Source organism: Myxocyprinus asiaticus, chromosome 6 (assembly GCF_019703515.2).
Source record: "Myxocyprinus asiaticus isolate MX2 ecotype Aquarium Trade chromosome 6, UBuf_Myxa_2, whole genome shotgun sequence".
Lineage (NCBI taxonomy): Eukaryota > Metazoa > Chordata > Actinopteri > Cypriniformes > Catostomidae > Myxocyprinus > Myxocyprinus asiaticus.
Window position 1 is genome coordinate 19,235,464 of NC_059349.1, and position 14,909 is coordinate 19,250,372.

Consider the following 14,909-nt stretch of genomic DNA (forward strand, 5'->3'; position numbering starts at 1 on the left):
ATAGTCGGGATTATTTGAAACATTTTAATGTGCAAAGTCATGCAATAAAATTCTCAGCTTTACTCTTAATCAGCAGCAATATGTTATGAATTGAAGCAGACTATGTACAACCCAAAATATCCTATTGAAAAATGGATCATAAAATAAAAACAAAACATGAGGCACCTTTTATCTCTTCCATTAGTACAGCATGACTCATGACTGTTACGACAGACATCATATTTCATATTGTTTTAGCTTAAAATAAAACCACCTTTACCATATCAAGTGACATGCCTTATGAGTCCAGACTGAACCCAACATACCAAAGTGATCAATAATTTAAAATAAATAATGAGCCGACAATGCCATGTCATTCTATGTTTGAGAAGGGCTCTACTCCTTGAACCCATTCTTGTAAACATTTGGATTTGAACACAAAAGCATTGAAAATAAAACTGCAACATGCATATCAAGGCATTTGATTCATATGTCCATTCCAGAATGGCTCTTTTTGTTGTGCTCATTAATGACAAACATTACAATACAAGACTGACACAACCACATTGGTGGTGAGTGCATTCCTTTGCTTTCTGTTAACATCCAACAATGGATGCAAAGTTATCATCATTTGCTCCATTACATTTGAAGGACATGTAAAATAAGCATGATCACTTTTTGTGTGTGAAGACATAAACACAAAACATAAATTTGAATGTTACTCAGATGTTGAGCCTGAGCATAATTTGTTGTAATTCTAATTCCATCACAAGAAAGGACTTGTTAAGATCAGTATCAGCAGCACTGGATTTCGTCATCAGCCACTTTCTTCCAGCCACTTCTTGAGCCTACCAAGACTGAGGCAATATTAGTTTTCCTACCAGCATTCTATTCTGTCAGATTCCTGCAAAATGAAAAAGCAGAGCTCAACAAGAAGGATGGAACGATGGCCTGGGGCCAATGTGAGAGAGTTTTGGGCCAGTTGACAGAACCGTCACTTGCCCTGTTGGGGCAGTGCTGGTTGTCACTATGGCTGTGTCCAAAATCTAAGGCCTTGATGCCTCACTGCCCAGTCAGTTAATTCACAGGCATATGAAGGCGAAACCTGTTTCGGACACCATTCCAAGGCACAATAACGTCATGTCTAATGACCTACAACTATTTCTAGTGAGCTTAAGACATATCCAAGCAAATATTTAGAAACTACAATGAATATTTCTCACTAGAAATGTGAGTCACTAGAGTCATTAATTGAAAAAAATGTACTAAAAAATGCTTTACTAATTTACTAAAACTAATGCTTTCATCCACTTCATCAGACGCCATTCTTTCAACCAACCAGCGAATCGCATGCGTAGAAATTTGGGATATCAAATTCTATGCTGCCTTCAAAAACTGGCCAGATGAAGGTATCTCAGAAGACAGGATGTGACGCAGATTTAGGATTCAGACATTTCTTAATGCCTTCCTACTTACGCATACAGTTTCCGAAGGCAGCAATTTTTTAGCTTTCGGACACAGTCAACATCTTGCTTTTGTTGATCATGTCCATGTTTTCATGCCTTTCAAATTTAAACATTTTGTTTTGTGTGAACGTTGAACATTGTTGTTGTGAATTAAATATGTCGCCAGGTAGCGTTATCTAGCTGGCTAACAGAGATTATGTTTTTGTCGAATTTTCAAGGAAGACTTGTGATAGTCTAGGTGGCATCAAACAAATTAGTAATGTTCTGGACCAAATGCCAAAGTTTAAATTATTTGTGGTAAATGAATTGCTTTTTCTTTTCCAAGAACAATATAACCTAAAAATTTTATAGTAGAAAATTAATTGTTTTATATTTTTCAAGAAAACAGAACATTAAATGAAAAATATTGATATAATTCATAATTTATTAATCTTATTTTTTGTGGCGGGGGCCACTTATTTTATGAAGCCAGTTAATTTACTTAAAAAACCTGTAGTTAAATTCAAATTATTTGTAGTGAATTATTTTTTTCAAGAAAATGTAACGTGCAATGAAAAATATTTTTTTCCTGATGCATTATGTTGCTAAAAATACAATTTATGTACCTTATTTATTTTTTGTAGCTGGGGCATTTAAAATGTTGCAAGGCAAGTAAAAAAATCTGCACTACTGTTCCAAGCAGCAAAAAAATAAATCCTTATTGTTGAGCCCTAAAAAGACAATCAAGAATCTCAATGTTGTCAATGTTACTTCTCTAAGAGTCTTTAGTGTGAGAGATCTGTTTCCACAGCAATGTCTTGAGGTTGTTGAGAATGAGCGAGTGTTCCATTTCCATCTGCTCGGCTGAACCTTTGAGGGCCATGCAGGAGTACAGCTGCTTCTCCAGCTCTTCCTGTAGATGGAAGGGAACTCCTCGCAGGAGGTAATCCTTCAGTGCTCTACAAGCCCTGGCCAGGTTGGGCTGAGCCACCTCGGCCGTGCAACGATGTTCAGCACGGTTGCATGAAGTCCTACAGTCTACACTGTAAACACAGTCCTCGTCTTTCTCACAGCGCTGGAGGATCATGGCCTGTTTGAAGGCCTCTTCAGCTACCACACGCCGCCCATCAACCAGTCTAAGGTCATGGCGATCGGTGTAACCAAAAGTACTGGCACTCATGTCACACATTAAGAAGCTTCCAAAGGTACCGTGAAATATGTCTTCTATAAGTTCCAGCAAACCGATAAAGATTTTGGCCTTGCGGGGCCATGAAGGTGTAAACCACTGGTCCATGCTTTGCCGCATCCCTGTTGGGATCCACAGCTCCATGGGCCATGGAAGGCTGAGTCCAAACAGTGGCACGTGGGGCACCCGTTCCACTACATACAGGTCCCCACAGAAACCTAAAAGTCTAGGGGTGTGCTCGCGGTCCTGGAGAACCACCGCAAGTAGAACCTCGTTGAGCTGAAGTAAAGCCCAAGCAGTCTTGGCCTCTGGGAGAGAGATATGGCCGTCTTTGTTGCTGTCTGCCACAGAAAGAATCAGGGTCACCAAACTGGAGAGGTTTGCTTGCTGTCCAACTTTTGTCTACACACACACAAAAAAAAAAAAAAAAAAAAAGGTGAGCAAAACATTAATTGTTAAATTGCCACTTAATACGTTTACATGCACAGTAATAATCAAGCTACAGCTTGTTTTTGCTTAAGCAACAGTTTTCATCTGTTTTTCCAAATGTACATGATGCGTAATTTATTTTGAAGGAAGGATGTCACACGTCACCTCTGTCTTTTGGAGCAAGCATATGCATAATGCTTTGGTCAATTAAGGTGCGATTAATGTGTATACATGCTGGATGAAGCAGAGCTACAATCACATTATCTAGGTCCGTTAGTCCGACTTTGCAAAAATCAGATTGGTACAATTTTAGTCAGACTAAAGCATTTACATGAAGTTTTAAAAAGACAAATTATTGTTTTATTCCAACTGAAATCTAACTTTTAAAGTGTTAGTATAAGTACAGATTGATGTCATGAGAAATTGGCTAAATGCACAATGGCATTCTATCATACTACTAGGGATGCACCAATATAATTTGTTTTGGCCAAAACAGATTTTAACAAAAAAACCTTTGGCCAATGCCGATACCAATATTTTGCCACTTATCTCATTTTGTCATCAGATCACTGTTTTCCTCAGGAATTCTGTGCACAATACTGAATACTGTCTATTTTTAAACTTTTAAGCTTTTGTAATTGTGCAAGACCATATTGCGATTTCAGTCTTAACTCAATTAATTGTGTAGCCTTAATGGATACCATACCAATGTCTCAGAAGTCAAAGTTTTCTGGTTTCAAAGCATTTTGGATGGTTCTGCCTCATCATGTAAGTGCCGCTTTTACAACTGTCACATCTGTAACGACGGTTTTTCCTCAATGTGGGAACTTGAAAGAATAAAAATAAATGTTTTTATGGTTACAGAAATACTCAAACCAACCTGTCTGGCACCAACAATCATGTCATGCTCCAAATCACTGAGATCAATTTTTTATCCCCATTCTGATGGTTGATGTGAACATTAACTGAAGCTCCTGACCCGTATCTGCCTGATTTTTATGCACTGCACTGCTGCCACACGATTGGCTTATTACCGCATGGATGTTTGTTGGTGCCAGACGGGCTGATATGAGTATTTCTGTAACTGCTGATCTCCTGGGATTTACTCTGAATGGTGCCAAAAACAAAAAAAACATCCAGTGAGCAGCAGTTCTGCGGATGGAAACGCCTTGTTGATGAGAGAGGTCAACAGAGAATGGCTAGACTGGTTCGATGTCTATGGTAACTTAGATAACCGCTCTGTACAATTGTGGTGAGAAGAACAGCATCTCAGAATGCTATTCTGAGATGTGGGTTGGTGCTGATTTGGCAGCACGAGGGGGACCTACACAATATTAGGCAGGTGGATTTAATTGTTGTGGCTGATCGGTGTATATACACTGGTGGCAAAAAGTTTGGAATATTGTACAAATTTTGCTGTTTCGGAAGGAAATTGGTACTTTAATTCACCAAAGTGGCATTCAACTGATCACAAAGTATAGTCAGGACATCACTGATGTAAAAAAAATACTATCACTATTTGAAAAAAGTTGTTTTTGATCAAATCTAGACAGGCTCCATTTCCAGCAGCCATCACTCCAACACCTTATCCTTGAGCAATCATGCTACATTGCTAATTTGGTACTAGAAAATCACTTGCCATTATATCAAACACAGCTGAAAGCTATTTGGTCTGCTAAATGAAGCTTAACATTGTCTTAATGTTTGTTTTTGAGTTGCCACAGTATGCAATAGTCTGGCATGTCTTAAGGTCAATATTAGGTCAAAAATGGCAAAAAAGAAACAGCTTTCTCTAGAAATTCGTCACTCAATCATTGTTTTGAGGAATGAAGATTATACAGTGCTTGAAATTGACAAAAAACTGAAGATTTCATACAAAGGTGTACACTACAGTCTTCAAAGTCAAGGAACAACTGGCTCTAACAAGGACAGGAAGATACAGTATGTGGAAGGCCAGATGTACAAATAAACAAGAGGATAAGTACATAACCATTTGTGCATTTGTGATATTTCATACAAATCCTGCAATTGATATCAATGCACTGATTTCAATGAAAAAAGAAACTACAAAGCCAAAGAAACCAATGCATCTATAACAATGTCTATTGTACCTTTCAGTTGTTTTTGTGTACAGGCTATGCTTGCTGGAATAACGCGCTTGAGGTATGAACATTATAGAAAGGTGCTAAACACTCAGTGGGACTTTGTGCTTTAAATGTGATAACCTTAATGTGTGACTTAGCCGTCTGTTCTGGGACACACTTCTAAAAACCAATAAAAGAATAGAAAAATAGTGTCCATACCTTCAAATGACTTGCAACCATCTTTTTGAACTTCTCTACAGAGGTCCCACGAGTGGGTTTGTCAAAGAGTGCTATCTCTTTCTTTGGCTCCAGTTCCTCTCCCAGCTCATAGTGCAGGACGTCACCCAGCTGACACTTAATGACGCCATCCTGGTCACCCCAGCTGCCTGTATATACCTGAGAAATACACAGCAGCGGAGGAACACACTGTTAAGCTTGACCTCAAGAAAACTGTACTGAGATGTGTCGTTTTAGGGCCCATGGGACCCAATAATTATCTCAGGAGCCATACCTGATTGTTTGACTTGGTGGAGAGGCACCTTCTAAAGTACAATGAGCTTTCTTCACATAGGCTGCTACAGGCAGAGCCATCAATAATACCTTTAATGTATTTGTCACACTATTGGACAGGGAAAAGCAGTTTAAATGAGCATTCAACTGACATTTCACCAATTGCGTTTGTGTTACAACTGCTCAAATACAGACAAAAACATCTTTACCACATAAGCAGCAGGTGGTGCTGGAGTTAGATAGATACATGGACTTTCATCAGATTCCACAGTCTTATGCCATTCTACTGGTATTATATTAACTGAGGGCCATACTTACAATGATGTTTTTGCATTCTCGTCCTCTGCACAGCTCAGTGTAAGTAGAGTATTGCACATACACGACCCAACTGCCCACAAACACCGCAAGCCATGTGAGGAAGAGATACTTCACTTGAATATAAGACAGGCGAGCCTGAGGGAGGATAAGCAAACAGTAAACATAAGAATGGGAACTTTAACCCTGTCAGTGCTCTAAGTAAATGCAACACTTTACTCAGAGTCAGGAGTTTAATATTTACTCAGTGTTTTGTTCCCTAAAATTACACGATTCAAAAAGAGGCAGAATCAACACAGACGTCATCATAGAACAAATACTGTTACCTATGAAAGATTAAGCAGTCTACAGAACCTTAACGTTACAATACATGCCACCAGAGGCACCATAATGGGGGGTGGGTGTTAGGACGAGTCTAAGGGTCCTGGACAGACAGGGGACCCTGCAGGATCCCAAAGTCTTTTCCTGCATGACTTTGAGGTAAATGACCACTTTTCACTGGTTAGAAGATTGGAAGACTGCTCTTACTTGATAATAAAAGATGATCCCCTTAAGACATCCAGTGGTTTATCCCAAAAGCGCTCTTTAAGTGCTAAATGAGCTTTCCATTTGTACTTGTGCATCCTCGCGCTGGACGCATCACAAACCAGGCTTGACTGGATCATGCGGAGCACTAAAAAGCACGGCGCAGACCACAAAACCTTAATTAAACCGATAATTTTCTACATTTATGCACTATGGAGAATGTCAAACATCTCATAAGGCCAGACAGACCCAAAATTCGAAACAAAATTGTTTGTAGTAACAGGTAGTATGATTTAACAGAAATGTTATAGATTCATATTAAAACTTTAAAAATGCTAGTTTGTTTGATAGAAACCATAGTTACATTTACCAACTTCTCAGTGATTAGCTATCCATGGTCAAACCTGTTGTAATTTTAACAACTGAAAAAAGTTAAATCAAGGGCTTTAAAGAGAAAGTTCACCTTTTCAAAGACTTAAATATTGTTTCTCACCCACATCTATCTTCTGAAGACATGGATTTAACCACTGGGGTCATATGGATACTTTTATGCTGCCTTTATGTGATTTTTGGAGCTTGAAAGGTCTGGTCACCATTCACTTGCATTGTATGGACCTACAGAGCTCTCTTTAAAGCACGGACCTTTATGAATTGTGGGCCAAGCTATCAGTATTTCACCTGTATAAAATCTGTTCTATTCTAATGCTCTTGTAGGGGAAAAATTTGGTTTTGTTTCAGATATTCCAAGAGATGATTTAAATCAACATTTAAAACATAGAAACTAATTATTTTCATTAGAAACACAGTCCCAACTAGCTAAAATGACATGATCAAACATTCTAATATACGAACACGTATACGCTTTATTTTAATTAACTTTTTAAACTCTGTGTTTTTAGTGTCCCTTTTTGAATGTGCAATCATGCTTATGTTCACGTTTATTAATAATTTATTAAAAAGTTTTAATAAAAAATAATAATGTTGTACAGGTTGCAAAAAGATAGAAGGGGCCCAAAAATCCTAACAGCTCCCCTGCATGCCACATACCCAGAGAAATACAACTAGCAACAGCCAGTTAACAACCACTTAATTTCTAACTACCAGCCAATGGGTCATGAAATGAGATCTGCTCAAATCTGAGATTTAGAACAGCTAAAAGCAAGGTCAACAATGACCTGATACACTAAGCAGCCTCATTTTAATTAAGTCCCATTTATAGACCACTTAAAAGTCCTTTATGCTTTTTATTTGGATGAATATGTAAATATATATATAAAAATATGTCAACATAAGTTTACTGGGTTAGTTGTACCAGCATTAGATATAGCAATTGAGGACAAGCTAGTCACGTTGACACTAGTGCAAAATACAGACTTTGCTGCTGATGTCACATGAAGCCAAAAAACATAGGTTTCTTTCAGAATCAGAATAAGGCTTATTGGTCGAGTATGTTACAGGAATTTGCCTTGGAGAGTTATTCCAGAACAAATCACAATACACAATATCCAAACATACAAACATACAATATCACAATATACATACAATATACAGTATTCAATATAAAATACAATACAATACCATACAATATGCAACACATTATACATACTCCTGTATGTACCAGGGTCCAAACTGAACTTTTTAGTCCACTAGCCCAGGTGGCTGGTAGATGAAAAAATTTACCACCCGGTCAGATTTCTTACCGGCCAGTTTGTTATTGTAAACGGTTTAAAGGAATGAGGAAGCGGGAGACGGCGATTCCACTCAGGAATGACACTTTTTTATTAAATAAACAAAAACTTGTTTGCTTAACAGCGCAACGGTGCAGCTTCAATTTAAACTCAAATTGTTCAGATAAGCACACGGCATCGGCCAACACACATGAACAGCTTCTCAGCTGGGCTCTCTCTCGACTGCCGCTGTCTCCTCTCCTTAAAAGCCCAATCACTCCTCACTGAAACACAAGACAGGTTTTAAGCACAGGTGGCAATCATTTTCCACTCATCTCCCCCGCTTCACTCTCCACAGCACGGCGCTCGGCCACACCCTCGCCTCCACATACCTCCACCGCCCGACTCAGGCTGGGGCATTGTCCGGTCTGCCACCGACTACCCCCCCCAACCCCCGCAACAAAAGAGGAAATCAGCCACAGCCATCTGTGCCCCCGGGCCTGTGGAGCACCTCGAATTTAAAGGGCTGATGTGCCAGATACCAACGAGTCATCCACGCATTAGAATCCTTCATGTGGTGGAGCCACTGGAGCGGAGCATAGTCCGAACAGAGGGTGAAGGCCTTTCCAAGCAGGTAGCGCCGGAGAGTGAGGAGGCCCACTTGATGGCCAGACGCTCCTTTTCTATTGTTTTGTACCTAGTCTCTTTTACTGAGAGTTTTCGACTGATGAACAGCACGGGGCGCTCCTCACACTACACTACCTGGGACAACACAGCCCCCAACCCCCTGTCCGATGCATCCCTCTGTAAAACAAAAGGGAGAGAGAAGTCAGGGGAATGCAACAGTGGACTGCCACAGAGTGTGGCTTTTACTTGTATGAAAGCCTGTTGGCATGGCTCCATCCACTGGATAGGGTCTGGCTCTCCCTTTTTATTGAGATCAGTCAGCGGGCTGGTGACGTCCGAATAATTAGGCACAAACCTCTAATAATAGCCAGCAAACCCCAGGAACTGTCTCACCCCCTTTTTGGACTTGGGCCTCGGACAAGCTGCAATGGCCGCGGTCTTATCAATTTGGGGGCGCACCTGTCCGTGACCCAAGTGGAAGCCCAGATACCATACTTCCACCTGCCCAATTGCACACTTCTTCGGATTTGACGTGAGCCACGCCCGCCTCAGTGACTTCAGGACCTCATTGCTGGATGTGCGGCATATGCAACATGTGGGTGAAGGACATTGTCCATGAGCCCCCGAAACGTCGCCAGGGCCCCAAACAAACCAAATGGAAGCATAACAAACTGGTGTAAGCCAAACGGAGTAGAAAAGGCTGCTTTTTTCTCAGGACATGGGAGTCAAGGGACTCTGCTAATATTCCTTTGTTAAATCCAGTGTCGAATAAAAACGAGCCGCACCCAACCGATCGAGCAGTTCGTCAATGTGAGCCATTGGGTAAGCATCAAATTTTGACACCGCGTTCACTTTTCTACAATCCACATAAAACCAGACCGACCCGTCAATCTTAGGGACTAAGACTACCGGACTGGCCCAGTCACTGTGGGATTCTTCTATTAACCCCATGTCAAGCATAGCCCTCAATTCCTCCTGCACTACCTTTTTTGTGTGTTTGGATAACCGTACCACTACCCCTGGGAACATTTTGATATGATACTATATGAGATTCATATGCCCGGGAAGAGGTGAGAACACATTTCGAGAATTCTCTTTGCAACCTCCGCAATATGGGACGGTGAGAGGTGGTCTCCACAGGGAACCGGGATGACTTGATTGTTGATTTTTTAAACTCACCTCCGGACCAAGCTCCTCCCTCTCCGGGACCACCATCGCCAAAGTCACAGGGACTGCCTCTCTCCATAGTTTGAGGAGGTTAAGCTGATGGGCTTCACCTCTATCCATACGCATTACCTCATAATAGACTTCCCGACTCGCTGTGTGACCTCAAAGGGCCCTTGCCAATTTGTGAGTAATTTAGGGCTTGACATGGGTAGCAATACAAGGAATTTTTCCCCTGAGTAAAGTCCCGTAGTCAGGATTGGCATTCTTGAGCCTGTAGCAAATTTTCCTGTGATAGCTGCCCCAATGTGTGGAGTTTTGCTCTCAGGTCAAGAAAGTATTGAATTTCGTTTTTGCTGGTTGAAGGTCCCTCATCCCAATTTTCCCTCACGACGCCTAAGACACTGCAAGGCTTGTGGTACAAGCTTGTCCGAATTGATTTAATACCTTATAATTTGTACAGTTCGCGTAGTGTTCATGACATAAATGTAGTGCCTTGATCAGTGAGGATTTCTTTCAGAATCCCCACTCGGGAGATTATTATGAAGAGTGCCTCCGCAATACTATGTGCTGAAATGTTGCATACAGGCACCGCTTCTGGATATCACGTTGCATAGTCCACCAGAACCAACACAAAGCAATGGCCACGTGCTGTCCGCCCGACGAGGTCCATCCCAATTCTTTTGAAGGGGACTTCGATCAAAGGAAGCGGGCGCAAAGGCGCTCTTGGTGTGGCTGGTGAATTCACCAGCTGACATTCACGACACTCCGCACATCAACTGAAAACATCTCTGTGAATACCTGGCCAACAGAAACGGGCCATTAAACAGTTTAGTGTTTTTTTCTGTCCTAAGTGCCCCGCCATCAGATTATGATGAGCCGTCTGGAATAACATTTCCTGATGGCTCTTCAGTATGAACAACTGAGTTGTATCCTCTTGTGTCTGAGTGTCCTGTATCACTTGATACAACCGATCATTTAAAATAGCAAAGTACGGATATACGAGTGCAATGTCTGTCCGGAGGCGTTGACCATCAATCGTTTTCACTTGATCAAGGTGTGCCTCAGGGTCTCGTCTTGCGTCTGCTCCAGAGGAAAATCCCCATCAGGGAAACCTCGAAGGGTGGGGGCTTCCCCCTCCCTTGCGTCATCCTGACGAGGAACTAACACGGATGGCCCCGGCTCCGCCTCCCCAGCCAGCGAATCACACACCACACACCGAGACACATTGGTGCAGGACCCATCTGCACATAAACCCCCCAATAATGACTGAAATGCGGGACAATTTGTACCCAAAATTAGCGGATGGGTAAGACGTGGAATAACCGCCGCCTTTATTCTATATTTTTGCCACTGAAATTGAATAGACACAGGCACTAAGGGATATTTGTGAACATCCCCATGCACATACTTCATCTTGCGTGCTGTACCCAAAGCCTCCCGTTGAATCAAGCATTGGTGAATCGAGGATTGATTACAACCTGAATCCACCAAGGCTTGGTATGTACCCCTAGAATACTCACAGGTATCTGGTAAGTCCCTGCTCAGTCGGGGGCAGTATACGGTGCCTTGGGAACCCAGACCAACACACCCACCTCCATCGTTGAACATTGATATTAGAAGTGGCCCAACTCCCCGCAGCGCCAACACACTACCCCAGACTTTCCCCCTGTACCTGCAGACTCTCCAACCTGCCAGAAAAGAGAAGGAGTCATAGATGGGGGTAGAGACGCCCGGAAACCCCCGGGCCTGCGGAGCGGGATGTGGGGGAATAAATCCCCGTCTCCGGGGAGCAGGGACGGGAACGAGGCAAGGTTGGGGAGGGGATGAGACAGCAGGAGAAGAGAGAGAGAGAGAAAGCTTGGCTGTCTCCCGGATATGCCGTCAAGTGATCCTCAGCCAGGTGGACTGCATCCTCCAGCATCCTGCATCCTTCACTCCGTGGTCTTTTGGGCAGCAGATCGACAAACTGCTCCAGCACCACCAAACTGATGATTCCCTCTGCGTCACAGTCCTGCGCTAGCAACCACCTCCGGCAGGCATCCCAGAGCTGCTGAACGAATGTGAATGGGTGGTCGAATTCCCCGTAGGTCAGCGCTTAAAGCTCTGCTGATGTTTCTTGGGGTTCTGACCGACCCGCTATAGGATGGCCCATTTCAGGTCCGGGTACTCCAGCAGGTTAACCACTGGCAGTTGTTGAGCTGCGAGCTGTGCCTCCCCTGACAAAAGCTTCAGCAGGCGGACCACCCACTGTGTCTGGGGCCAGCCCGCTTGAACAACTCCACGAAAGCTTTGGGGTCATCCTGGGGACCCATCATGGCCAGTGTGATTTGCGGTGGGGGTCCCGCTGGTGTTGCTGCTGGAGTACCCCACGGCAGCAAGCTCTGGAACACCCGCCAGACCTCCACCTGGACTTGAAGGAGCACCTTGAAACGTTGCTCCTGTTCTACTCTAAGCTCCAGGAGGGCCTGGTGTTGAGTCTGGTGGATGCCAGCGAGGGTCTTGATGACCTCCACCAGTGGTGAGGACTCCATGATGACGTATCTTCCTCAATCCCGAGTTTTGGCACCAGTGTAAACGGTTCAAAAGAATGAAGAATTGGGAGATGGCGATTCCAATCAGGAATGACACTTTTTTATTAAATAAACAAAAACTTGTTCGCTTAACAGCACAATGGTGCAGATTGAATTCAAACTCAAATAGTTCAGATAAGCACACGGCATCAGCCAACACACACGAATAGCTTCTCAGCTGGGCTCTCTCTCGACTGCCGCTGTCTCCTCCCCTTAAAAGCCCCAATCACTCCTAACTGAAACACAAGACAGGTGTTAAGCTGTAATGTTGAATGTAACTTTGGTTGTGTTTGGTCACGTAATCATTGTTTATAGTCAAGTCAAGGTTATATCAAGCCAAGTCAAGTTTATGTTCATGTTTATTGTTAGGGTTTATTGGTTCTCAATTTATGTAAATAAAATTGCACTTGGGTTCTTCTATTCATTGTCTTCATCATTGTCAGCGCCAGCAGCCATCGTTACAGAAATACCTAACCCTAACATGAACCCAGCAGTTCTACTCCTACGCCTATGTCAGGGGAGTCGTCCCCTAGAGGATTATGTTGAGGACTTCTGCGCTCTGGCCTGCCAGGTGAACTTTAATGAGGTTGCCATAAAAGACATTTTCCGTTTTGGACTAAGTGAGCCAATTTCCACTTTGATGCCTGGTGGTCGCAGATCCCTCAGCCTCGCTCAGTATATCGACCTTGCCCTGCAGATCACTGGTTCTACGTTCACTGTGGGGGAGGCGGATGCCGAGCCAGAGTCCCACGTCATGGCCGCCGAGCCAGAGGTCCACGTCATGGCCGCCGAGCCAGAGTTTCACGTCATGGCCACAGAGTCAGAGTTCCTCGTCATGGTCGCTGAGCTAGCGCCATCTTTTGCTCCTGATCCTGTGCCTGCTCCATGCCACGTAACAACAACGCCTCAGCCTGCTCCATGCCACATCACAGCAATGCCTCAGCCTGCTCCATGCCACATCACAGCCACGCCTGAGCCTGCTCCATGCTAAGTCACAGCCACGCCTGAGCCTGCTCCATGCCACGTCACAGCCACACCTGAGCCTGCTCCATGCCACGTCACAGCCACGCCTGAGCCTGCTCCATGCCACGTCATGGCCACATCTGAGCAGTTGGACCTGGAGATGGTTCCTGCCCTTGTACCCACCCTTAGTTCTCCTGAGCAGGCAAGGGGAACTTTCAACCCTTCGATCCCGCCAGGACCCTCCAAGCCCTGGACTCCACCTTGGCCTGTCGGTCCCTCGACATTGCCTCTGCTCTGCGTTCCCTCGGCTCCACTGTGGTCCTTCAGCCTGTCGGCTTTGCTGGGGTCCCTCGTCCCTCCGGCTCCTCCTTGGTCTGTCGGTCACCTGGCTCCGCCTTGGCTCTCCGATCCTCTGGTTGCGCATCATCCTCCGATCCGTCAGCTCCACCGGGGACCTCCTTCCCTACGGCTCCACCTTGGTCCTCAGTCCCACCGGCTCCACATCTGTCTTCCGATCCCCCAGCTCCGCCTTGCTCCTCCCTGCCATCGGCTCCACCCTGGCCCTTCGAGTCTTCGGCTATTCTCAGGGCACCAAGTTCCATGGTGTCACCCTTCAAGTCTCTCACAGCTCCGCTTTCCATGGCTCCGCCCCTCAAGTCTCTCACAACCCCACCTTCCACAGCTCCACCCCTCGAGCCTCTCAGGGCCCCACCTTCCATTGACTCTGCCCTAGTCCCATGCCCCACGCCCCGTCTCGCCAGGCCACGCCCCACACCTCAAGACCCCCCCCCCAGCTCCCTACAGAACTTTGGAACTATGTTATGTTATGTGTTTGTTCATGTTTTGGGGCGTCAGGAGCCTAGTGGGGGGGATATGTAATGTTGAATGAAAATTTGGTCACGCAGTGTGGTGTGTTTTGTCACGTAGTCATTGTTTATAGTCAAGTCAAGGTTATGTCAAGTCAAGTTTATGTACATGTTTATTGTTAGGGTTTATTGGTTCTCACTTTATGTAAATAAAATTGCACTTGGGTTCTTCTATTCATCGTCATCATCATTGTCAGCACCAGCAGCATCATTACATAAGCACAGGTGGCAATCATTTTCCACTCATCTCCCCCGCTTCACTCTCCACAGACTGGCGCTTGGCCACGCCCTCGCCTCTATAGTTATTTTTTTAATTATTATTATTATTTTTTGCATTTTACAAGTGGATTTTAAGACATGAGACAAATTAACAATACTGTAAGCATGTTTAAAAGTGAACTGCTTTTTTAAAGAATTTTATTGTTTTATTATTCACGAAATATTTAATTGCCAGATAGTCCATTTAGAATTATTTTTCAGAAAATTCACTTGATCGACGAGTAAGTAACTCTCATGAGTCTCATGAGCCTTAAGTACACATAACACAGTAACAGTTCTTGGTTTATTTGGAGTAAG

General features: G+C 43.8%; 1 protein-coding gene across 1 annotated transcript in view; it reads right to left on the reverse strand.

Moving 5' to 3' along the window:
- Window positions 1-10: 10 nt before the first annotated feature.
- Window positions 11-14,909, reverse strand: part of LOC127442440 (divergent protein kinase domain 1A-like) — a 31,650-nt gene continuing 16,751 nt past the window's right edge. The window contains exons 2-5 of the mRNA XM_051700490.1: window positions 5,952-6,086; window positions 5,635-5,742; window positions 5,343-5,519; window positions 11-3,012 (exon numbers count right to left, since the gene is read on the reverse strand). Of these exons, the coding sequence (XP_051556450.1) occupies window positions 2,200-3,012; window positions 5,343-5,519; window positions 5,635-5,742; window positions 5,952-6,086 (1,233 nt within the window). The 3' untranslated portion in view covers window positions 11-2,199. The remainder of the gene's footprint in view (window positions 3,013-5,342; window positions 5,520-5,634; window positions 5,743-5,951; window positions 6,087-14,909) is intronic.